This window comes from Prinia subflava, chromosome 14 (assembly GCF_021018805.1).
Source record: "Prinia subflava isolate CZ2003 ecotype Zambia chromosome 14, Cam_Psub_1.2, whole genome shotgun sequence".
NCBI lineage: Eukaryota > Metazoa > Chordata > Aves > Passeriformes > Cisticolidae > Prinia > Prinia subflava.
Window position 1 is genome coordinate 16000061 of NC_086260.1, and position 25226 is coordinate 16025286.

At 50.5% G+C, this 25226-nt stretch overlaps 4 protein-coding genes across 5 annotated transcripts in view; 1 reads left to right on the forward strand and 3 right to left on the reverse strand.

Annotated features, from left to right (window-relative positions):
* The window catches only part of DCAF1 (DDB1 and CUL4 associated factor 1), a 321374-nt gene that overhangs the window by 43914 nt on the left and 252234 nt on the right, over positions 1–25226 (forward strand). The window contains exon 24 of one of the 2 annotated variants that reach the window (XM_063411931.1): positions 2748–2843. In XM_063411931.1, the coding sequence (XP_063268001.1) occupies positions 2748–2806 (59 nt within the window). In that variant the 3' untranslated portion in view covers positions 2807–2843. Of the gene's footprint in view, positions 1–2747; positions 3272–25226 lie in introns of those variants that run through there. The other variant, XM_063411929.1, reaches the window with a different exon arrangement.
* On the reverse strand, positions 8470–11600 carry RBM15B (RNA binding motif protein 15B). Its single transcript, XM_063411879.1, has one exon. The coding sequence runs from the start codon at positions 11490–11492 to the stop codon at positions 8751–8753; it is 2742 nt and encodes a 913-aa protein (XP_063267949.1). The 5' UTR covers positions 11493–11600; the 3' UTR covers positions 8470–8750.
* On the reverse strand, positions 11855–16811 carry MANF (mesencephalic astrocyte derived neurotrophic factor). The gene is made up of 4 exons (XM_063411880.1): positions 16427–16811; positions 14047–14174; positions 13153–13294; positions 11855–12198 (listed from the first exon to the last, which is right to left on the reverse strand). The coding sequence occupies exons 1-4, from the start codon at positions 16794–16796 to the stop codon at positions 12014–12016; spliced, it is 825 nt and encodes a 274-aa protein (XP_063267950.1). The 5' UTR covers positions 16797–16811; the 3' UTR covers positions 11855–12013.
* The window catches only part of DOCK3 (dedicator of cytokinesis 3), a 155746-nt gene continuing 151063 nt past the window's right edge, over positions 20544–25226 (reverse strand). Inside the window, exon 51 of the mRNA XM_063411958.1 lies at positions 20544–24765. Within this exon, the coding sequence (XP_063268028.1) occupies positions 24259–24765 (507 nt within the window). The 3' untranslated portion in view covers positions 20544–24258. The remainder of the gene's footprint in view (positions 24766–25226) is intronic.

Consider the following 25226-nt stretch of genomic DNA (forward strand, 5'->3'; position numbering starts at 1 on the left):
TAATGATGAACATAGTTACCTTAAGTTAAAAGGTTGATGAGGACGAGTAATTACAGTGTGCAAGGTGTTTGAAGTCCTGCAGTGATAGATTGATTCCCATCTCAGCTCTCCCATCAGCCTTCCCTGTCGGTGAGCTGGAGGATGAGGCATGCCAGGCCCCTCCTGGGCAGTGGTGTGGCTGGCACACATCCATGTCCTCCGCTGCAGTGTAGTTCAGGCATTTTTAAGGATGTGGCCACAGGAGGTTGCCAGGGTTATTCTGTGGGGTCACTTCTGTTTTTTAGAAGGAAATAGGTTTGTACTCCAGCACATATGGATATTTGCACAGCTCAGTCATTAATAGCATCTTGCAGTGCAACATTTTGGGGTTACAGGGAACCTCTGTCCTAGTAGGGGACAGGATCTTACAACTCCACTTGTTTTTCCTCAGGGAATGCAGGGTCAGAAGCTCTTCAGAGAGCATCTGGGGTGCTTTACCTTGAATTGTCCAAGGGGTAGAATGGCCAGGATGTTCAGGCCATTTCAGTAACTATTCCTGGAACAAACCAGGAGCTACTTGATAGGAATTTCAGGCATACTCTGCAGAGCACTGTGCTATGAAGTGGCCACATCTGTACATCATTTATGGCTAGAGCTACTTGAGCAGAACTTTGATCTGTATGGCTGTGGAGCTGCAGCCAGCCCATCCTGTGGCTGTTAGGTTGCTTAGCAGCAATTTTGGGAACTCAGAGCAGGGAGTGCAACTTTTCCAGGCTGATGCGTGCATGGTCCTTGGTGGGTTTGATGAGTGGGGTTCTGTGGCAGCTTCTCTCTGACTTCATCTGACTTCTTTCTGTTGCCCACCCAACAAAGAGCAACTAAAATTTTCCTCTGCTTATGCTTGTTCCAGAATTAGAAGTTGTAATGGCACTGCCAGTGTAGCACCCCAGGCACGGGGTGCATTTGGAGTGTTCCCCACTGCAGATTCTTGCTGTATTGTGGGTGAACCTCCATAACATACAGTGTTTCCACAGCAAAATAATTCAGAGAACAACCAAACAGGGGAGTGGTGGCATTGGTCCCTTGTGCTTTAGAAGAGGTTCTAAGTCCTTTTTTAAAATAATCCATGGAGAACCTTTTAAGTATGAATTTGTCTTCCTCCCCCTTTGTTACCACCTTGGGGACATGAGATCTATTTGTCAAAGCAGTTCATGCATTATGCAGATCTTTCCAGAGCTTGTTCCTGGGCCAGGTGGGTGTAATTTTTGAAATGCACAGGTGACATAGGGTGGAAGAAATATATAGAGTTCTCACCAGCAGCATGGCTGACTCTTGATTCTGATTCCTCTTTTCTTCCATGATCCACAATGGCAACTTCCAGGCAGGTCTGTGCAAACTACCTCTGCCAAGCACTTAACTGCAGTCAGGTTTACTTGCAGACATAGAGCTCAGAAGTGGAAGGTTGTGTGGTGAACTGGGGAATGGTGAGGAGATCCTCTCTCAAAGCTTTCCTCTGGTTTGAAAAAACAAAGCAACAACCACCCCTTCAAAACTCCAGCTTTCCCAGCTTCTCTTCTCCAAAGTTTCTGGATTTTTATCTTGCTTGTGCTTCCTTCCCTCTCACTGTGTAAGTGTAGCTGCTGCAGCAGTGGCTGGTGTTTTCTAGCTCCCCAACATGGCTGTGGCTGTTCTGGGAGCACTGATGGCCCTTCAGCTGAGGCTCACTCTGATGGATGGTGAGATGGAGAATCCCTTGCTGATCACAGTAGAAAGCAGCTGGCTGATCTTCAGGGAGGAGGGTTGGGGGAAAGGGTTTGTGCCCTCTCTGCTTGCCTGTCACTTTTTTTCCCTCAGGATAGCATCTGAGAAGGGTTGACCCTTTCAGAAGGTGTTTCTTACCTTAACAGGCATTTTAGAGATCCACCATTATTGAGATGGCTAAGTGGAAGTCTTGGTGTCTTTTTTTTTTTCTTTTTAACTATTTTTAACACCCAGTTATCTGCTGCATCCAATGAATTCGCATAAGAAAAAGAGCCAACATCACCTCTAAGGTAAGGCAGGAGCCCTCATGCTGCCAGAGCTGCTACCACTTCCCTCTTGCACAACTGAGGGAGGAGAGATCTTATGTTTTAAGACAAAAAGCAGGTGTGTGTATGTGTGTGTGACTGCTTCTGGTCAATCCCTTCATGTCTTCATTCTGTACCACAGTGAAGAAAACCAAGAAAAACACAATTTGCAGGCCACCTTTAGGAAGTGACCTGTAGTTAAATTCATTAGAGAAACCTTTGAATGACTAGAGGAAGGTTCTAGTGGAGAGTGTGTGGATTGCTTCCACCTTAGCGGGGTCCAGCTCACTGCATGAGGGATCACCTTGTGCACATCACACAGGGGCCAGGCTGGTGGAGCTGTGCAGCTGTGAGGAGTGACTGCCACTCCTCTCCAGCCCCTGCTGTGAAGAGCTGTTTGCCCTTTGCTGTGCACAAGAAGTTGTGCAGGCAGCTCTCCGCTGGTGTCCTCCCCACCTTGCCAGGGGGAAATCCTGCCAGCTCATAGGAACTGCACTGCTAAAGCTGCTCTCCTTGAGCCTGTTGTAAGCAGGGAAGGAAAGCTGTGGTGCAGATTTCCTGGCTGCTTTTGAGTGGTTTGGAGCGCTGATGGTGCAGGCTCTGTCTGTGCCAGGGAGCTGCAGCTTGGGTAGTGGTGCCCATCTCCTGTGCTGGGCAGTGCCTGTGCCACAACCAAACCTAACCCCGGTGTGTCCTTTGCAGCCGACAGCTCCGACAACTCCGACCTGGAGGACGACATCATCCTGTCCCTGAACGAGTGAGGAGCGGCTGCAGGGCGGGGAGTGGGCAGGAGGAGACCAGAGACCAAATTGGAAACCGACTCCGAGCACCCCAGCCCTTCTTTTCCTGGGAAAACCTGAGGATCTCCTGCCGATCCGCTGTGTTGGTTTGAGTCACTTTGAGGCTCTGGCCTAAGTCTCAATAAAGAGACCTGGGTTTAGGCCTCATTTCTCTCTGCCTTTTTTTTTTTTTTTTTTTTTTATTTTTCATTTTAGGCTGAGATGACTCTTCAAGGAAACTTCTGAAGATATTTCACAATATATTTTCTTTGTATAAAGTTCTTTCCTAAAGAACAGAAATAGTTTTATAAAAAAAAAAAGAAAAAAGAAAAAAAAAGGCAAGTGTTCTAGTAAAGAGGGAAGACCTTTGTATTCCTGTAGTACCTTGTTACCATGGGGTAGGTTTGGGGAGAAAAATTGTTTAAAAATAAAAGAAATTAAAATTTATGCAACTGCTAAGTGAAATAAGAGGATCATGGTTTCTAATATTGTTGAGGAGTGAGAATATTTTTATTTTAAATATCATTTTATTTTTAAAAAAGAACTACAGGTGTTCCACCTGCTAATGCACCAGTGTGTTCCAGATGCTTTTGTCCTCCAGGGAGAGCCCCTGGGGTGTTTGCTAATGTCGATTTGTGCTGTGGCACCAGCTGTAGTGGGAGGCTGAAATCCTGGCTGGGCCTAGTCAGAGCCTGGTATTCCTGAAGACATGGGAATCTGGGATTGAAGTTTGAGCCCTTTTTCTCCCCTCTGCCCTTTGTGGTTCAAGTTTTTTAATCTTTCTTTCTTTCTTTTTTTTTTTCTTTTTCTTTCCCTCTTGCCCTCTGTGTGGAAACTGCAAATTGAAGGCCTTTTTCTTTAATGTAAAGTGTATTTATTAAAAAATTAAATACAAATCCTGTCTGTGTGTATGGCTGTGAATTGTAGCCATGCAAAACCAGTGCTCCTTGTGCCTGCAGGGCTTGGCTGAGAGCAGCCAGGTGTAGCTGGAACCTGGCTTCAGTAAGGAAGGGCAAAGGAAACAAAAATGGGAGTTGGGAGCACAGCATGGCCATGGCACAGCAGCTGGGTTCCCTTTGGTTGTCTGACAGCCTGGAATTCTCAGTGGCATCCTCACCACATGGAATGGGAGCTGCATGATGCCACTGGTGCTGGGCTGTGGCTGTGTGGGGAGGTGCTCTGGAGCGTTCACTCTGCAGTTCAGGCAGGGAATTCCTGGTGTGTGCCAGGAGCTGGGTGCAGCGCCGGCTTCCTGCTGTGGTTTGGCATTGCCCAGGCTGCCCCGTGGTGTCAGGCACAGGGCAAAGGGGCTGCTCCTGCTGGAGCAGGGCAAGAGGAAGAAATGGCAGTGGAGTGTTTGACTTCCCTGTGCAGCACCCAGCTGCACAGCCGGGGCTGTGCTCACTGCTTGCCTGGACAAGGCCAGGGCTGGGCTCTTTATTCCCAGGTGTTCACATAACATCCACTCACCTTTTAACCCTTTCTGTTTTGGCCACTTTCAGAACAGGGCTTGAGGCAGAACAGGGAACTGGAGAATTCTTACTCCTTGACACTGCAACCAGTTTTCCACCAAGAACTGCTCTTTTCAACTAAGGCTCAAGGTCTTACTGCTTGAAGAGGAAGGATTTCCTTTTTAACTGAAGGAAGGGATAGCTTTTTTTTCCCCTCCAGTATTGCATCTACTTAAAGCACTTACCCAGGGCTGCTTGTTAATAATTGAAAAGAAAGGTTCTGCTGCAACTTAGAATGGATAATTGTACCCCACAGAGTCGATAAAGATGAACAAGTGACTACTACAGCATTTAAGACCAGCAATTGGAGCACCATTCTGATTAAATGAGGGGATTGAAAATCAGATATGCCACCCAAGAGCTGTGGAAGTAGCCTCTGCCTTATCAGAAACCATCCCACCCAACTTTACCACAGAAAAATGTGCAGCTCAGGAGGAGAAAAAAAATAAAGCATGTACTCAGCTACTGCTCCCAGCGAGCTGCAGTGCCAGATGTCCAGATCTTGTTCTGGCATTAAACCCCAGCTGTAATTGGCTGCATCTGCTACTGGTTTGGGCCTGGCTGTTTTGGAGAAATGTACCAGCTGGTTTTGTGAGACAGAACCAAAACACCTGGGATGGAGCTCCTGTGTATGCAGACTTCAGCCGAGGTGCTGTAAGTACAATGAGCCTCCCTCCCCTCCCACACCTGCCCCAACTCCACGGGACACAGCCAAAGGGAGGGGCCTACAGGGCACCCCCAAAACTGCTGAAGCAGCCCCCAGCCCCTGTCCTGGGCAGACCCGGCCTCTCTGAAGTTAAATACAGATCTGGGGAATAAATACACAGCCCATGTCAGTGCCTCAGTTCTGGGGGGTCTCACTGAAGGGTTCTGGGGAGCAGGTGACTGCATCAGCCTGGGTGCAAAGTGGAGTTCAGGACTGGGGACTAGCAGGGATTATTTAGTTTTTGTCAGGCCTTAATTCTGCAGCTTGGGATGAGGAGAATTCTCAGCATTTGGAAAATCACCTGCCACCCTGGCATCATGATTGAATCTGTTTAAAAGCATGTTGCTTGGCAAGAATCCTGTGATCTTCTGGAATACTCACAGCACGTGGCTGATGTGGTGCCATATTTATTTCTGCTATGCAGCAGTTCCAGACCCTGTCTTAGGGGGTGGAAGGAGATTTAAATGTCCTGCCAGCTGGCTGAGACATTCTCCCACCTGTGCACCAGAGGGGAGCAGGGATGCTGCTGTTCCCTCCCATGTGAGCAGAGGAGCCCAGCACAGCCCATGCCCTCCTGTCAGCACGGTCATTGCTCTGTGACCCGAGTGCCCTTGGCCCATTGGGTGCCCTGCAATGCCCTTCCATGGGGCACAGCCTGTGGAACGCCCTGAGCAGCACATCCCTGCAGGGCTGGGGCTAAAAAATCCCCACAGCCAAGGCTGGGAGAGCAGGGTACAAACCTTGCCACGTGTAGGAGCTAAGGGTAATGACTGAGCTCCTCAGCACTGGTCAGAGCATGTCCAGGGCTAGCCCTCATCCCTATTTCAGTAGGAAAGAGCCAGCAATTGCTGTTAGAGTCCTGGTAAGAGAGAATGTTTGCTGAATGGATGCCTAGAATAAAAGATGGGGTACCTCAGGCTAAGCATGAACTCAGCCCAGCCCATCTCACACTCTGTTTGCCCTTTGAGTTTCAGATTGCCCTCGAGGAGCCAGAGGCCATTACCCTGCCATGATCACCTTACTGCCCCACAGTACTGGGCTGAAAATCCTCCCAAAAACAACCCCCAGCACTGCCTTACCCAGCACCATCCAGCACCACCAAGGGGCTTCAGCCTCCCACCCCCAGAACTTCTCCCCAGAACTGCTGCCCATCCAGTTTAGGGCCCAAGTCTTTGCTGGTGTAAGATCCAGCTGCTGAGTCCTTTTGCTGTAACTGCCGACCCTTTTCCAGGTCTGCTTCTTTTGGAATCAGCCTGGATGCATCTGTGAAGGGAGGGGATGGTGGGCACAGCCTTTGGCCTTGGCACAGTCTGTTGAAGCCAGGGTGTGCCCCCTGCCTGCTGGGGAGCAGGGAAGGCTCAGGCCATGGGGTCAGACGATGCTGCTCCTCTCCCAGGTGTTTTTCCCGTAACTCTCCAACTTCTCCTTTACACCTGTTAATTTTGGTAGGAGGGAGATTTGCTGGTCTCACACGCTTAACAATCATCAGCCACTTCTCTGGGAACAGAAAACCCATCATTCCAATCTCACCCAACCTTTGTCTTCTAAACAACCCTACATTATTATTTACTTACTTCACAAGGAAAGTGGGAGATGGGGGATTTGGGGCTGTTCCTTGCCTTTGCCAGCAAACAATTGCAGCTTTTATAATTTACTGATTTTTTTCCATCCCCTTCCTAACATTCACACACCATGACACACACAAGGCCACGGCACAGCACCACGAGCTGCAGCTCCCCTGCCACCGCCAGTCAGGCACGCACTTGTCCTGGCAGCTCCTCACGGCCTCAAGCTGCCCGGACTCCTCCAAGGCAGGATCCTCCCACAAAAGGCTCTAATTGCTCTAGGAAGGGCCACAGGGGTATTTAATAGCCCTCGGTTTCAGGTAACACTGAACCATCACTGACATTTGGCACCGTCTGCGTTCCAGCAGCACCGGGGCTCGGTCAGGAGGGCGCAGCCGGTGACCCCAAACCCGTGTGAAACTGGGACACTGGAGCTGCTCCTCTGCTCCCACAGCACATTCCCGGATCCCTGCTGCTCCCGGGGGAGCAGTCAGCTCCCCTCTGACCCCTGCATCCGTGGAAGATGCACCAATTGAAATGCAGCCCCCCCACCCCAACAAACCAACTAGCTGATATTAATAACCCATCATCAGCTGATGATGTCCCTGCATCTGCAGGGTTAAAAAGTGAAAAATAAAAGCATCATTAGACTGAGTTATGCTCCCTACTGAGTAGGTCGTGACACCAATCACACCTGAGAGGAGGTTTAGAAGGGCTTTCAGCAACCCTCAGCGAGTTGCTGGGCCACAGGGATTGGTGCAAGGGAAGTCTGGGTCTCACACCAATTTGTTCACTTGCTTACCACGAGAAAAACAACAAAAAACCACCTGCAAATCTAAAGAAACTTTAAAATGTAGCATTTTTAATCCCACACAATTTTCTGTAAGTCTCCTAAAATCTACAGGCATCATTTTAAAAAATAAAAATATCCCCAAACAGAACAATGTGAATTTTAACTCCAGCTTGGACTCGTTACCACATCTTGATGTTGCTGAGCACTCAAAGGGTCTGGCCTCCCAACCAAGTACCTCATACCATAGCAAAGGTGAGGGATCAACCCCATTTTAGAGCTCAGATTTTGATCTCTAGTGGTTTCTCTGTTCCAGGTCATCTGTGGTAACAGGTCACATTCTCAGCCACACAGACACTTTTCTGGTTTTTTTTTTGTAAGCCTGCAAACAAATTTAAATTTTAGGAAAAAATAGCCATTTATCTTTCAGTAAAGGATCTCATGATTGACTGCAAATGGGCACCTCCAGCTCATGGAACACCTTCATGCCCCTGGCTTGTCCACATCGAATATGGGCCCAAGAGGGTTTCCCCTTAAATCACCTTTTTTTCTTCTGCTTGTTTTGCCTTTTATAAAAATTGGGAATGTCACACCTTTTTTGTTTTATCCAAGATCTTCTATGACTGAGACAGGTGGTCTCAAACCTCACCAACCTGAATACAGGGTCCACTCCTCAGTAGCAAACTTTTTGCCAAGTATCAACTAATTTTTTGGTGCGTATGAAAAACACTTTTATTCTTGATCAGGGTTTGCTTCCTTGGTAGCTGGCTTCCTGGGAAGCTTCTATTCTCAAATAGAGATTCAACAGCAAAGCATCCAGACTCAAATTTACGAAATAAAAAGCAAACATGACAAAAAAAAAAAAAAAAAAAAAAAAAAAAAAGAAAGAACCAACCTTTCAGTCTCTGATACAGCACAAAGAACCTCCCTTTCTCTCCCACCTTGAAGGACACATCTGAAGATGAAGGAGGTGCTCAAGGTTGGGATCTGGGGACTGAACTGGGGCCTCACCTGCTCCTGCAGCACAGGGAGCTCACCCTTCCTGGGCCAGAAGAACTCGGATACCGCACAAGTTTAGAAATCCATCAGTGAACAAGGCTTTACTGACAACTTTTCATACAGTTAAAAAATAAAAATACAGAACAACAGCGGACAGTGTCACATATTAAAAACGAATAAAATGGGCTCTATTTAAAATTTTAATAGATATTATAGGTATTAAAATTAATTAGAAACTAAAAATCTTACCACTTTGGTCAAGGTGTTTTGAGCCTCGACCAAAATGATCAGCCTTAAAAACAACTGGGCTGTGTGACACACAAAGAAAACATGGAATTTGAAAAGACAGTGTGGGCTAGGCAGTGTCTTTGACTATAACTATCACCATATGTTCTTCTTCTAACTTCCCCAATGTCCTTAGTGCTGACTGGAGGTACTGCTGAGAGAACTCGCAAGGAGGGAACGCGTAAAGCATGCCTGTGCTGTCCCTGCCCTTCGCCCCTCCCACGGGCAGGCTGATAACCCCAGCAGCCTGCTTCTGTTTCAAGTAGGAGACCAGATTCCTGAGAAGCCGTCGCTGCAAGCCAGGCTCTACCACAGGGACGGTCCCCTCGGCCCCTGCCGGGGCGGACTGGGTGGCCAGGAGCACGGCGTAGCCATTGGGGCTGCCTTGTTTGATGCGCCGGGTGACTTCATCCAGCTTGGGCTGGTCCAGCCGAAGTCTCTGAGCGATTTTGAGCTGCGTCAGCTTCCCGCCGGACGAATGGTCTTTGAGGAGTCCGTTGATGACACCCAGGTCTCCCTCCAGGATGTGCATAGAGGTGGGGAAGCAGCTGTTTTTTAGCACAAGAAGCCCATTCCAAGCAAGCTGCAGCGTCTGAGCATACTCTGATAAATTCTTTAGCTTTTTGGTCTCGGATTTTGGCTCCTCGTGAGTTTTTGATTCCGATTCACCAGTTCGATGATTGCGTTCGCTGTCCCTTTTTTTGGGCTGGGGAGCATCGGCCGGCTCGCGATGGGGTTTCTCCTCAGCCGCGTGACGATTGTTCTGGAGGGAGTTGCTCTGCTCTTTCTCGGCTCCGGGTTCTGTAGTGTGGTTCTCCTTGCGAGCCCTGTCAGGGCTGCGGTCCAGAGCTGGCCCACTGGCCTTTGTCCTGCTTCTGTCCTCGTAAGGTGAGTGAGTAGTCCTCCCGCGGTCGCTGGAAAGGCTCCGGCGTCTCCGCCTCTCTTCCCAGGGCTTGGGCACGCTGCGGTCGCCGTCGCTGCCCCAGCGCTCCCCGCTCCGGCTGCGCACGGACCGGCTGTAGCTCTCCAGGTTGTTCCTGCGCTCGGCGTTTTTGGCGGGGCTGGCCCAGTCCGCCTCCACAAAGCTCCTGTCTCTGTCCGAGTACAGGAGGTGCGGAGGAGTCCTATCCCGCACCCTCAAGTCTTGCTCCAGGCTGCGGTGCCGGCTGTAGCCGTCAGCCAGCAGCTCGTAGTGCACGGGGAGCGGCGCGGGCTGGTACTGCTGCGGGTATCTCGTCTCTTCTGCTTTGGCAAAATCCACTCGGAGCCTCCTCTCCGGTCCGCCCAAGGGAAAGCCCCTCATCTGCGCGCAGGCGGCCTGGGCAGCGTCCAGGCTCTCGTACTGGATGTAAGCGAAGCTGTCGCCCTTCACGTAGTCAATAGTCCTGATGCTGCCAAAGCGGTCGAACTCCCTGGCCAGGGCGGCCAGCGAGGTGCTGGGGCCAAGGCCCCCCACCCACAGGCGGGTGGTGGGGTTGGCTTTCCCGTAGCCGATTTTGATGGGGTTCCTGCCCACAACGCGGCCCGACATGGCCACCTTGGCCCGGTGAGCCATGTCCAAGTTCTGGAACTTGAGGAAGGCGTAGGCACCGCCCTGGCCGCGTGCGGGGCGCTTGATCACCACCTCCTCGATGATGCCGTACTTCTCAAAGGCGCGCCTCAGCTCCACCTCTGACACGTTGTGGTCCAGGTTGCCGATGAAGAGGTTGCGGGTGGCTCTCTGGTCATCCTCTGGCATCAGGTCTTCCTCGGCCACGATGGGGTAACTGTACGGGCGGCCGCGCTCGTCGTACAGCCCGTAGTAATCCAGGGCCCGCTCCCGCTCCCGGGAGAGCCCGATAGCGGCCGCTTCCAGCGCGAAGGCGGCAGCGGCGGCGTGGCGGGGCCGCGGCTCCCGCAGCAAGGGGCTGGTGACCGGCGACAGCGAGCGCTGCTTGTACTGGTAGGCGCTGTGCAGGGGCGGCAGGTACCCCAGCGGCTCCGGGGAGGGCGCGGGGGGCGGCGTGCGGCTGCGCCGGCCCCCGCGCAGGTACACGGGCTCCACCTTGAGCGGCCGGTCGTACAGGAGCAGCTGCCGGGCCCGGGCATGCCGGCGGGCGTCGCGGGCGTCCCCGGGGTGTCGGAAGTTCACGTAGGCGACGCGGCCGAGCTCGGGCGTGTGGGAGAGCTTGACACTGATGTCCCCGGCGCCCCCGCCCGCGAAGCGCTGGAAGAGGCGGAACAGCCCGTCCTCCAGCAGCTGGTCGGGCAGGGCCGCGCTCAGCCCGCTCACCAGCAGCGTCTTGTACTCGCAGGAGCCGGGCGGCTCCCCGGCCAGCCCGGCCGAGCCCCCGAGCGGCGCCAGCAGCAGCGAGGGCGCGGCGCCCGGCGGCGGCCCGGCCAGCAGCAGCGACGGGGCCACCACGGCGCCCGGCAGCGCCTTGGCCTTGGGCACGCCGAGCGCCCGGGACGAGGAGGAGGAGGAGGACGACGGGGCGGCCTGGCTGCCGCCGCGGACGCCCGAGGCCGAGCCGCTCCCCGCGGGGCGGTGGTTCGAATCGCCTCCGCCGCCGGCGCGCTCATCGCCGCGGTGGCTGCGGGAGCTGGAGCCGCCTCCGCCGCCGCTGCTGGTAGTGGTGGTGCCGCCGCCGCCTCCGCCGCCGCCGCCGGGCGTGGACTTGTCCCGGCTGCTGCGGGAGGTGCCCGAGCTGCGGTGCGGGCCGCGCCGGCTGCTGCTCTCACGGTCGCGGTCGCGGGGCCGCTTGGCGGCGGCGGCCGCGCGTCCGCCCGCGGCCCCCGGCGGGCTCGAGTCGCGGTCGCTGCCGCGCTTCATCGCGCCGGGCCCGCGGCTCAGGAGGCGCCTCCGGCGGCCGCCGCCATCTTGGACAAAAGGGAGCGAAGGCGGCTCCGGCCGCCGCGCCGCGCGGGCCCTACGTCATCGCCCCGCGCGCGCTGCGCCGCAAGCAGGCATCACGGGGCCATGACGTCACTCGGCGCTTCCCGCCGCCCGCGCGCGACGCCCGGGCGGCCAATCAGGGCGGGCGGCGAAGCCCCGCCCCCCGGCGGGCTGAGGGGGCGCGCGCGGCGCCGGTGCGCGGCTGGAGCGAGGGCGGGAGGGACGGGGAATGCCGGGACCCGGCGGTGCGGGGTGTGAGGGGGGAGTGTCCCGCAATCACGTCACACGGCACGGCTCCGCCCGGTACACACCGGCGAACTTTAATGGAAGTCCCGTACAAAGCGCGGGGCCGGCGTCGCCCCTCAGAGCCTCGAGGTCGCCCCTCACAGTCCCCTCGCATGCCCGGTCTCGCCCCTCAGAGCCCCGGGATCGCCCCAGCGTCGCCCCGGTCTCGGCACTCAGAGGTCCGTCCGGGCGCCGGCTGCCCTCGGCGCGTACTTGGGCATCAGTTCGTGGATCCTGCGGATGAAGTCGGACTTCTCGGCACAGCCCTTGCACACCTCGCCCCAGTCATCCAGGATCCGCCGCAGCTCCTTGACGCGCAGCTTGCGCAGGTCGGCGGTGCTTAGGTCGATCTGCTTGTCTGCGGGGAGAGCAGAGCTGTACTCAGACATGCCAGGTGGGTGAGGGAACCAAAACCCAAGAGGGAGGAAGGTGCTGGGGTGGAGGGAACGTCTAAGTTGGGTTTTGGACAGCAGATAATGCTAAAAATTATTAGAAGACAGAAAGCTTGGTTGCAGTTTAGATGCAGGAGTTCCACAATAGCCCTGAAAGCCCCTTTATTATATGAGCAACAACACTTCTCTTCCACTGGATAAAAGAAATGTAGCAGAGTGATTTCAAGGGAAAGATAAGAAAGTGACAACAACAAAAAGCTTTTCAGGAAGCAACACGACCTTAGTGGGAGAAATAAAAAGCATAAAGACCCGCAGTCCAAGGGGTGTCTCCTGGGGGTGTAATTGCAGCAATAAGGGAAAGTGGAAGAAGGCATTTCTATGCCTGTTTTTTTGTATTAATCTTTTCAGGAAGACGATTCATCTAGGAACATGAGAGTTCAAGGAAGGTGATGAGAAGCAGAGAGTGGAATGCTCTGAGGAGACACCAGAGGTGAGAAAGCAGCGTTTATCACCCCGATGCTGGGAACAGGAGAGCAGCCAGGGCTGCAGAGCTCAGCCAAGGGCCTGAGCCCCCGCCACAGCGACACCCCTGCCTGCTGCCAGCACCACACACCCTCCCAAACACGACACTCCACACAGCAGTGTGCACGCAGCACTGCTGCTACACCTGTTAGCTATTCCAGTGAGCTATCCCAGGGCTGATCAGAGGCCCTGCACAAGCCAAGAAGTGTCAGCAGCCAACAGTCTTATTACTCAGCATCTCCACAGAACTCTCTAGGATGTTCATAGAGAGCAACCAAGGTGGTGCAACCTAACTAGGCTGCAGAACTCAGGACTGAGTAGTTTTAGGATGTTGCTTCACCCCCAGTGATCCACACCCCAGCAAATCATGGGCATTTCCTCCTGTGCAGGCAACTCACCGTATTTTAGTTCACAGATCTGACTGTCTTTCTTCTTTAGCTTCTCACAGATCTTTTCCACAGGGATGTGGTGACTCATGGGCTTTGATACCTCGTTAATGATTTTGGTGGCTGCATCACTTGTGGCCCCAATGTAATAGCACTAGAGGGAAGAAAAAGGTGAAGTGGGGATGCATGGAAAAAAAGCTTCAAAAAGCAGAGTTTTGTGTCCCTGTCCTCATCTGGTTTTGCAGTTGGGTGTTTACTGGTACAAGGGACTGCTAGGACTGGGCAAAAGGAGCCTGAGTGAGCCCAGAATGCTGAGCAGGTGTTTTGCATTGCACTGATTTTACAGCTGCTGGGGCTGGTGGTCTTGTTTCTTAACTTTATAAAAATTGAATAGGATTAGGAATAAAGTTGTCTTAATTCAAAGAGCCTCTCTGAAGTGTTCCCCCTCTGCATCTCAGATGGTATCTCTGTAATTCTCTGAGTAGAGTTCAGGGCCTTTTCCTTGGGCCTCTTCCTTCACAAATTGCCTCTGGTTTTAGTTAGGGCAATTTGGTTTTCCTTTATTTAATTTTCAGCTGAACAGCCAAAGAGTATAAATATTTTAACAGATGTTATAGCACTCCAAATACCATTTAAGGGACAGGGAAGCCTTACAGCAAACAAAAGCTTTGTAATCTCCAGTGCTTCAGTAACAGTGAGACCCCAGCCAGTCCAATCCCTGTTGACAGGGTGGTGGTTTTTCTCCTTTTTTAAGGTAAAGAGATTGACACCTCAAAATAAATATAAAAAATACAGGACCAAATGTGGGCACAGAGCCAGCAAAAAAAGCCCCTGGGAAGCCACATGATACAAACTCCATTTCCCCTCATTGGCAGGAGGCAAATATTACTGACTCCCCCTACTTACCAGGCGGTTCTCTTTGCCCTTTGCTTCTTTGCAGGATTTCAGGAGCTCCTTTTCAATACTGGAAGGTGTGAATTCAACGTCATTGTCCTTTAGACTCTGGTAGAACCTTCCCAGGAATGTGACACACACTGGAAGGGAAGATAGATGGGGTTATCAGCCAGAGCAGCAATCTCATGGCAGCTCTTAGAGGACACTCGCAGGGAAATGGAACTGGGGGTTTGGATAACAGAACTTTTCTGAACTTCACCCATGGTTCCCAAAGTCATTCAGCACATGTGAATCAACAACGTGTGACTGCCCAAAAGCCCTGGTACTTCTGGTGGGTTTGTGACAATCTGAGAAATGAGATCCATGGAAGTGTCCAGGGGCCTCTGTACATTGTCCTGAGTGAGCACAGGATCACACGATGGATACAAAACCACGCCCATGAAAAAATGTAAATTTAAAGTTATCCTGCCGTTTTGGGAAGCAACTTGTACGAACATGGGTGTCAAACCCAGTGCTGATAGAAAACCAACTCTGTACATAATCCTCTGGGACTCCCCACATTCTGACTTCAGTAACAGGGTATCACTGATCACCAGGCTGCTTCAGCTGAAATTACTTCCAAGAGAAAAAGAAATGTGATCCCGCGCTATGTCAATGTGGCACCTTTCTCCTTCTTTCATTTCCACAAGCTTCTGGTGCAGTTTCAGATGGACAGAGGGAAGACTCTCAGTCATATCACAACTCCCTCAGGTGCAGCTGCAGTTGAGGACAGATCCCAGTTCCTGCCTGCGGGAAGGGCTGCACAACTCGGCCATGGCTCCTTCCCTTGGCAGCAGTCGCTCCAAAGCGCAGCAGCCCCATGTGTGGCTGGCACAGAGGGCAGGCAGCCCTTGGGATGACTGAGGGACACCCTGAGTGCCACATTTTGGTCATCCTGCTGCTCACAACTCATCCGTGGATATCAGCATCACCCGGACCAGGTGCTCTGCAGCTCCCCCAGTTCCTGCTCAGCACCTGGGGATTCTCACACCTTCCCGCACAGGATGAGCGCCAGGATCCATTCTGCCTCCAAGGAACAGCCATGAGTTACGTCTTTTATGGGATTTGTTTACCCCAGCAGGAAGGGACTGGCAAAGATTATTGTCATTAACAACTTGTGTTCAACTCAGAACACAATGCCTGGCACAATAATTGGACAGGACAGGAAATGGAGTATGGCCATCACAGAACTGAGTAGAAATGTACTCTCATTATATTAAAACTAGAACTAATTATAAGATGGGCCATTTTGGAAAACATTTTTGTATGCATACAGCACCCTTATTTACCTCCCAGCAATCTATCCCCAGTCACTGATTCCACTGTAAGCTGTTGTAAGCTGAAAACTTTGGGAAGAAAAAACTTGCTGCAGGCAGTGACACTGATGGCCACCGTAGGACAGAAACATATTTCCAGCCTAGTGCTGTGACAGCAGCTGAAGTTTTGATTTACGGGGTTCCCTCCCCTCATTCTGTTTTACTGTAGAGGGATATTAGTATCCCAAACTCCCAAGCAGCTACCAGAGCCCCACCTAAGTTCTTCTTGCTTCACTTGGGGAATCTGCTCAGTTCACTGCACAGGAGCAGCTTAATGTGCTGTGCAGCTCAACAGGTTCCACCTCCGAGGCGTTTGTATTTCCGTGGTACACAAAGGCCCGGCTTGATCCGGATCAGCTGCTCGCGGCTCCTGCTGTGCGCACTGAGAGGACTCCGAGCACTCCAGTCCTCCAGAACGCAGTACTGTGGTGACTAAGAGGGGAGTCCCGGCCAGAGTGAGTAACCTCACTCGCGTTCTCCTGCTCCCTGCCCTGTCACCGTCACCCGGCCGGGAGCGCTGCCCCGCCAGTACCGAGCTGCGGCAGTGCTGACCCCCGGCCCGCGGACGGTCCGGTCTCCCGGAGTCGTCGCTCCTCTTTCCCGTGGAGACTCTACACTGCCGCTAACCCCGTGGGGAGGGACCGGCAACTTCCCGACAGAGCGCAGCACGGTCGGGAGGGAGATCCCGTCCCCGGAGCGGGGCACGCCCGGAGCCCCGCCCCGCCTGCCCCGCGCATCGCCCCGGCACCGGACAGCCCCGAGCCCCGCCCGGCACCGGCCGCCCGCGAGGGGCGCTCGGCCCGGCCCGGCCCGCCCGCACTTGGCCAGACTTGGGAGACTTTTCCTGCCGCTGGAGGCAGCGCTCCCGCCGGCCCGGCCCGGCCCCACCGGCCGAGCTGTCACTCGCGGCTATCACAGCCCCGAAGCTGCTCCGCATCCCGGCCCCACAGCCCGGCGGACGGACCAGATTACGGGAGACGGCGGCGAGGAGCGGCCTCCCCCCGCCGTGTCCAGGGGCCGGACCCGTCCGCACTCACCCTCGCAGTCCCCGTCGCGCAGCGCTCGGCCACCGGCCGGCAGCAGGAGCAGGGCCAGCGCCGCGCAAAGCCCGTGGGCCGCCCGCATCCCGCCTCGCCCGGCAGAGCCCGCCGCACCGGCACCACCGGCACCACCACCCCACGCCGGCTGCCCCCGCCGCCGCCGCCCCATTGGCCCGCTCCCCGCCCGGCCGCCACGCTCTCCACTCCCATTGGCCGCGCCGCCGCCTCCACGGGAGAGTTGGCGGCCGCTGATTGGGGGAGGTGGCGGAGCTCCGGCGCGCGCCGCGAGTCCCCGCCCCCCCTCGCCGCCATCTTTGTAACGGGCAGAGCCCCGCGAGCGCTCCCTGACGGCGGCTGCGGGCGCCATCTTGGAAAGGGGCAGATCCTCACACCTGTGGGCGGGCGGGGCCTTCCAGCGTCTCCCGGCTGTGGCGGGGCCGTGTGGGGAGCGCAAGGCGAGGCTGAGGGTTGCTTGAGGCCCCTGAGTAGCGTGGAGTCGGCGGAGCAGAGGAGCCGTGTGGGATGGGTGTCCCGTGAGGGGTGGGAGCAGCAGGGACGGGCTCGGTGCCAGCACGGGCACAGCCGTCACGGGTGGCTCTGGGAACACCCTGTGAGGTACAAGGACTGGATGCTTTGAGGTGGGACAGCTGAGAGGTCAAAGCAGCAACCTGCGTGTACTTGTTTCTGGTTTCTTGGGTGGGTGTTTTTGCAGAAAGATTTTTTTTCTTTAATTCCAACTTAATATCCTAGTCGCTGGGCCTATTACCTTTTATTCAGGGACATGGGGTGATTCTTGGGGTTGTTCTGTGCTAATGCTAGGAGTTGGACTTTGGTGATCCTTGTAGGTTTTTTCCAACTCAGAATATTTTGATTCTGTTCCAAAAGCCCTCATAGTTTGTGGTGTTAACTACCTTCAACAATCCCCAACACTGTGAGTTTATAACTAAAATCGCCTTGAGGTTGTGAGAGGAGCACACACCTGCTGATAGCTCCTTGTGTGGCTTTATGTGTAACTCTGTATCCCGGGCTATCATTCCAGTGAAAGAAGGGAGAGGCAAAGGCACACAGCCCTGTGCTACAGCCAGGGAGCTTTTATGGATCTCCCTGGGCTCTCTTGCACAGGCAGCCTGGTGGGACAGTTCGTAATCAGAATTTTCTTGCAGACCATCAGGTGCCAGTGATGATCCTGACGAGGTGAGAGCGGCAGTGAGGGGAGGAGGAGCACCAGGAAAGGTCACAGCAGGTGAGCAGTAATTAGGACACTAATTGCCAGTGAGAGTTTATTAGGAGAGGTGGTTTTGCACATTTCTAGATCTTGTTGTCTCTCCAAATGGGGTTATTAAGATCAATATTAATATATTAAGTCAGTCCATAATGATTTCCAGAATTACTCAATATCAGTATACTTTAGGAAGATTATTGGCTTTTAAAAACTTATGCTCATTGCCCACTACAGTCACTTAGCTGTGCAGAAAAGTGATGGCTTACAGTGCCCTTGTTTCTTGTCAGGATAGATGCCAGAATAACTGTGAGATGAAGTGGCTTCTTAATTAGGTGGAAATAGGGCTTAAATTTGGAATTAGGAGACTTTAGGAGGGTCATACAAAGACAGAGTTTACCTATCAAAACAGCGCAGTTATGAAACATCTTAAACTAGGAACTTTATACATTTTTATGGAACAGGAGAGGGGTGATTTTATTTGGTTTTGGATTGGGAAATGAGCTTCTATTTCAATAAGGGATCCTGAAATGGGTCTGAGGAAGAACAAGAATCCCTTTTGTTTTTGGGGTTTTTTTTTCCTCCTTTTTATTTACAGTTTGTTTCAGCAGCTAGAATGGATTCCTTGCATTTTACCTTGTGCTTCTTTTTGGTCCGTGGTGAGGTTCTTGGGGCTCTGTTTGTTTTTGAGAACACAAATCTCTTACAGCCACGGAGGGCTGGAGGGGCTCAGCCTCGGGCTGTGAGGACAGGGAAGTGAATTCTGTCAGGGAAGGGGAAACAGTTTGGAAAAGGTAATGAAGTACTGCCGTGAATGAATGCTGAATGGAAGACCTGTAATAGACCCAGTGTTCCAAATTCGGGGTTCATTTATGTGGGATTGACAGTAAAGCCCATCAAAAGGGAGAAGTGGTGTGTGGAGCTTCTCTTAAGACGCTTGAGCTCAAAGCTCTGCCTTGTGAACTGTGTTTGTGTCCATGGCTTAAGAATCATCGACAAATGGGGGCACATTTATGCACAGGGTGTAGAAGGCTGAATCTTTCATCTGCCAGGTTAGAGTAATTTCTAGAGGTTTAATTTCTCCTCTTATCATCTTTGTAATGAAATTCATACTGGGTTGGACAAGTCATATATTGATACTGTGCTGAAGTTTTCTTATTTAGATAAGAAGAGGTATTTGGACATGGAATGTAGATTTCAATCTGACTAGTGGCAGCTTAAAGTATTGGACTTGCACTGAAAAAAATTGTTTTGTTGGTTTTAACAGAAACTAGAGTATTTTTTAAACTCTTGTTTAAAGCCGAGGGCTTCACGCATCTTTTGTTGTGCCAAAACACAGTTTTTATTTCCTGTGCTTGGCTAATAAATAATTTTTATCTGAATAAAAAATACTTAACTAAGGTTTAATTAGCTGGCTTAGAAACAGTCTCAAAGGGTCTGATTGAAGACAGGGTGAAGGTCTGGAACACAAGTCCTTAGGAGGAGTGGCTGAGGGTACCAGGGTGTTCAGGGCAGAGGTCTTATCTCTCTCTACAGCTCCCTGAAAAGCTGTAGCCAGATGTGGGTCAGCCTTTTCTGCAGGGAACAAGTGACAGGAGAAGAGGAAATGGCCTCCAGTTGTACCAGGGAAGGTTCAGGTTGGATATTAGGAAAAATGTCTTCACTAAAAGGATGGTGAAGCTCTGGAACAGGCTGCCCAGGGAAACGGTGGAGTCACCATCCCTGAAGTGTTCAAAAACCAAATGGCACCTCACAATGTGGTTTAGAGGGCAGAGTGGTATTTGGTTGAAGGTTGAACTTGGTGAACTTGGAGGTCTTTTCCAACCTGAATGATTCTATGACTGATAGACTCTTTTTTCAGGCATCAAGTGAACATTTTAGCTGAGCCACACTTTGATACTTTAGATGCACTAAAGTACCGTGTTACAGTTTCTCCTCTCAGTATTTGTGTGTGGTGTGTGCAAAGGGTGCCTTGGCAGTCCAGGTACATCCTGTGGCCAGCTGAAGAGTCAGACTTGCTGCCAAATGTCTTCTGACACAGGTTTCAGAAGGTTTTTTGTTGGTTTGTCAAGACATTAAATGAGTTATTTTGCCTGCTGTACAATGACCTGGTTTCCTAGTGGTAATGGAAGAAACTTTGAGCTTAGGAGGCTGTGGAAGTCACCATAGCTCTGAATTCCCACATCCTGTGTTCCTACATGTTTTAACTACTCTTCCTTCCCATCTGTTCTGTTACAATGATCAGTATTAAGTACTATTGCAATAAAGGAGTACCAATCTTTCCAGCAGTGAGGCAGTGATGGTTTAACCCCAGCTGTCAAGGGGGTGGCACCAGGGCACTCCCCAGCTGTCCTAGGGGAGAGCTTTGTCTCTCAAAGCGCCGCCCCAGAACCGTGCTGGGGCTGTGGCAAGGGCCGTGTCCATCTGCCTGGCTGGACTGGAGGGGGCTGTGCCTGCTGCTTCCTTGAGAAGGTGATATTAAATAACACTGTCGGCTAAAAGAGTAACATGGAAGCCCTTCCTCACCACACACAAAGTCCTTTTGGTTGCCCCCGTTTTTCTAATTCACACAAAGGTGGGAAGTGAGGGCTGTTCCTTTTCTCTTGAGGAGGTTTGGAGCAGCCTGAGGATAGCCCTGCCTCGAGGACAGCAATGACCATACAGCTGTACTGTTTTAATATCAGGTATTAATCTTTAATTCCACATCACAGCAGTCGAGTGAATGGGTAAGGGAAAGGAACCCAAAACAAACGGCAGATATTTACATCTAAAATTCACACCACTTATTTGTTGCTTCTGGAAACATGCTATCACAATATATACAATGAAGTACCTTTAGGACACTTGTACAAATTAATTTCTTCCTTTTGAATTTGATTTCCATTATAGATAAGATAGCTGTTTTCATTTTATTTTAAACATGAATACACAAAAGAGAAGTGGTTAGAGGTTTTTGCCTTTTTTTTTTTTTTTTTTAATAAGCACAGAATGCCAGAGGTTAAAAACACATTTACAGGGCAGAATACCAGTCAGACATCACAATCTATACATTTTTTGCTCAATTTCCTGTACAAATACACAGCATTCAAATGAGGGTATTTACAAAGAAGCATGACCAGAGGAAATTTTAAATATCACATAATTTGTTTCCCAAAGGCTCTTGCTCTCTCCAGCCTCCCCAGTTTTGGCTGATACTCCCACAGAAGGGATATACAATATCCCTTACCTAAAAAAGGGTAAGTAAACTAAAAACCAAACAGAGGAAAATACAAAAAAGAATCTGAGTCTTGCATACAGCAATAAAACCAACCCAACTATTGGGGAAAAAAAAGTAGGATTCAGAGAAATTGTTTTAATTGCTGTTCTTGTACCAGTGTAGCTCCTTCTCAGTTTTGTTTCGGATGGGACCAGCAGGTACACTGACGATGGAGAGATTTATAGCAGAATTCCACCATTTTTTTCCTCAGGAATGCACATGCTATTTTGTTATGCAAAGAAAACCCAATGAAGGCGAACACTGAGGTTTGAATTAGAGTTAGGTATAGAATGTCAAGGTCCTGTTCAAAACATCTTGTTGTGGTTTATACAAGGAATCTTCAAATCCTGTTGGGCAAGTGCAACAACTGCTGTTGCTTCCACCTACGCCAGGACTGAGCTTGATGTTGGAGTTGTACTATGCAAAAAGACACCTCACCCTACAGAGAAACAGTAGTCCAGGCAATATTAGTGCCAAGATTCACAAAATCTTAATATTAGTCTTTCTAGCTTCTACTCCCTTTAAGGCAAATGCTGAAAAGGGAGACAGAATACTTGGTAGATATCAGAACAATAACCGAAATTTAACTCCAGAGAGGCTTAAATTTGGTAAATTCAACATTTTTTTCCGCCCTTCTTTCTGTGGACCTGCCATAAATTAGGTACTTGTATACATCACCAGCTTGATCTTCAAACCTTTGCAAATACGTAGGAATGCCAGACTCCCCAAATGGACTCACTGCTGTTGTACCAGGTCTCTAATCAGAGCAGGATAATGCATTTTCAGACTGATTAGAGCTCTGGTGGGCAGGTTTTCCAGCTGACTGGGACTCAGTCCCATGGTAATTGCTTTCTTGATTCTGCAGAGTTTTATTTGCAAGACCTGCTGGTTTTTCACATTAAGGAAGCTCGGTAAGTCACTACATTTACTATTTTTAGTCTTGCTGCCAGGAAAAAAAGAAATTGGGGCAAGGGAGATGGAATTAAAACTTAGTTCTTTTAAGAACTTCACTGGAAGAGTCTCAGTGGGATTGGAGGATAGCATATGTGAAAACATTTCACCCTTTTCTAAGGAATTACCTTGACTTACCTTGACTGAAAACATCAGTTGTTTTCCTACATTTTTTCTATACCAGAGATCCAGCTTGGTTTGTTAACACTGAAGACTGTCCTAACATTGGAAAACTCTCCTTCCTGCTAAAGATGAAACATCCACTATAGGCCAGATTTTATTATCATCGTTTAAATTGTGAAGGATATCATGATTACAAGCAGCCTGTGTTAGTAACAAAATAGAGGAAGCAAGAGAGATTTTGTTCCAGCCAAACAGGCCATTTAAGAAACAAATCCATAACTTAGTGGTTTTGCATGGGCTAGAGCTTGAGAAAGAAAACAAACAAATCCTCTTATAGTCCCCTTCATACAACTGCTGAGTCCAGACTTTACACAGCCAGACCATCTTTAGCCAGTTCAGAAACCATGTACTCTGCCCAGTCACTGTATTGAGAGGTAGTGCTAAAGGTGACCTGTAAAAGATTTATAATAATCCTTTTTTGCTTCTTTATGCTGTTTTTAGCAGGAGAAACTGAGCAGTTAGGCAAGAATTCAAGAACTGTGGCACTAATTTATATGGTGGAGGTCTTATTTGAATGTGCTTCAGATTTGTCAGTGGTAGGAAAGAGGGAGGGCTGTTTCCATCCTACAGAGTGTGCTTTGCAGTCTGCAGGTGAAAGGGTTGTAAGGAAGGTTAAAATGTGTGTGGGTGTGGCAAGGGAAAGGAAGGTGGCTGGTTCATCTAAAAATATTAAATATATGATACTATTTTGATTGAAAATTTCTTGAAAAGTATGAAAACAGGAATAAAAGGTTTCTTAGAACCAAGATCTGTTCTTTGTAAAGAACAATACTACCTACAGATTTTTTTTCCTTTTAAAAGGCATGGTTTGGGTTCATAGACCTGTACTGTCTCAGCTCTGCACAGGTCTGGTTTGTGTGGTGTGGCTTGGTGTCCCTCCCAGTGTTTTTCAGCCCTTTCTAGAGCTTATCAATAAAAAAACATGGATGGGGAAAGGCTGTATTGCTGTCTGAGGAGAAAAAGAAATCAACCTTCCAGAAGAGAAAAGAAGCAGCTCTCACTACACATTCTAAAGAAGCAAAAGAGGAGACAAACACTTGTTCTTTACAGGTCCTGACTGTCCCTTAAGGTCCCTGACTCTGGGATGAACCCTTGATGCCAGGCATCGCTCGAGTCTCGGTGTTTACTGTCTGCTCTGAGACGGGAGAGTCCTTCTGCACACCAGCTGCAGGGAGTTGTTGGGAGGGACTGAGGATATTGAGTGAATGAATCTCAGCTCCTGGGTGATGGAAGGTGGTGAGAATTATGATGTTCAGCCCTGAGGCAAGGATCGTTGGATATGATGCATTTAAGCCACCTTTTCTTTACTGGCTGGGTCATCAACCAGCTTGTGGCATGAGAAACTCAATTTGGTTGGTTTTGTTTTAATCTGGAATAGAAATGCTGGTGTCAACAGCCTGCCCAAAGCTGGGCATGGGAAAGGCCTACAATGAGGTTGTAGCAGCTCCAGTAGCCACCAACCTCCTCTCATCCTGTAGCACAGATGAATTACATGATTCCCATGAGAAAGCAGGTTGGCTTAGCCAGTGAAAGCAAAATTTAAGAAATGAAACAGTACATAAAAAACAAAGGAGGCAGAGTTTGTTGAAAATGATATCTTGGAGATCAGTGCATCAGCACTGCTTAGATTGCCTCAGCACCTATGAACCAATGCAGGGAGATCACTGCACAGATATGTACAATCCTGCTCTCAAAAGAGCCAAATTCTTCTTAAAATTGCCATCTTTCCACTGCCTGCAGCTCATGCACCTTCCAGCCTGACAGTTCATAGAATCCCTGATTTCAGCAATGAGCTTTCAATTCTGTACAGCAAAGAAATATGTCCCTAGTGCAACTGCTTCTACTCATGTGCGTCTCAGAACTGGGAGGAAAGCAGGTTCAAAATCAACTTGCCACATTCCCCCGGTTTTCCCCTCCACTTAAAATCGTATTTTTCAGCTTCTGCAAGTCTCTATGGCTCGTATGCCGTCTGATGTGGTTAAGAAACTGCAGAAGGAATAAACTGTCCACTGCACAGAAAGTTAAAAAACATAACGGAAAGGTGTAAAAAGAAATTAAAAAGGAAAGCAGCAACCTGCCATGCTGGCCCAATCGCTTTTGTGGGCTTCAGACATAACCCCGCGGCAGTAGAAGATGGGTTTGCTGTTCTCCGAGTCCTGCTCTCCCTCAGTCCTAGCCAGACCTGGAATGCCAATGCCAGCTGTGTGCCAGGAGCTGTCCCTACTGCTCGCTGATGCCGTGCTCCCATGCCACCCTGGCCTGCTCCTCCTTCCCACCGCTCACGGGCTGGGACACTTTACGATGCAACGGGCGATGTTTGTCATCATCTTCAATGATCATCCCCTCCTCGTTCTCCATGTTTGGCAGCCGGGAGTGGTAGGGTTTGGGGGGTAAAGCAGGAGGGTCCATGGCATCCTGAGGAATGACTCCAGATGGAGCAGAGTGGCTTCGGCATGGCTGGGATTTGAGTGACTCCAGGACATCAGGCTCAGAGAGACTGTACCTGACAGGGAGGTAGGGTGTCTCTAGATCTTCGTCAGTGTTCCAGGCCTGGCTGGGCACAGAATCCATGGTGTCTGTGCGAGGAGGGGGTTCCGAAGAATGTCCAAAATTGCTCTCGCTCAAGGAAGAGACACCACTGCTGGCACTGCCAGATAAAGTGGAGTTACTGCCATCTAGACCAGACTGCGGACTGGTGGGCGATGCAGGGATAGGATGAAGAGGGGACTGTGTGGAGAGAAACAAAACCAGGTTAAAATTGACAAAGGAGGCAATGCTGCATCTTGTTGATCTCCATTTCAGCTTTTGACAGTGCTGTTAACAACAGCACAGTTCCATTTGTGTTCAGAATGCCAAGGATTATTGGTTTACATGTATGGAAGTACCACTTGTGGGCAGACAAGTGCACTCAACAACACCAGAGCTGTTAGAGAAACAGCAGCTGAGGTGATGATCAGGCTGCTGAAATCACAGCATATGGTGCAAAAAATGAAGAGGGAAGGACCTACAACCTGTGAATTATTCCTATAGAATTCAGCTGTAGAATAGGTTAAGAGCTGTCAGTGGGTTTTCTCATGTGCAAGTTACAAGCATGTTAAAAATAAAGTTTGTGTGTTCAGAAGCTGCTTGGTGGGAGCAGAGAAGGGGGATCCCTTTCAGAGCCCGCTGTCCTACATCCCTCTCTGCTC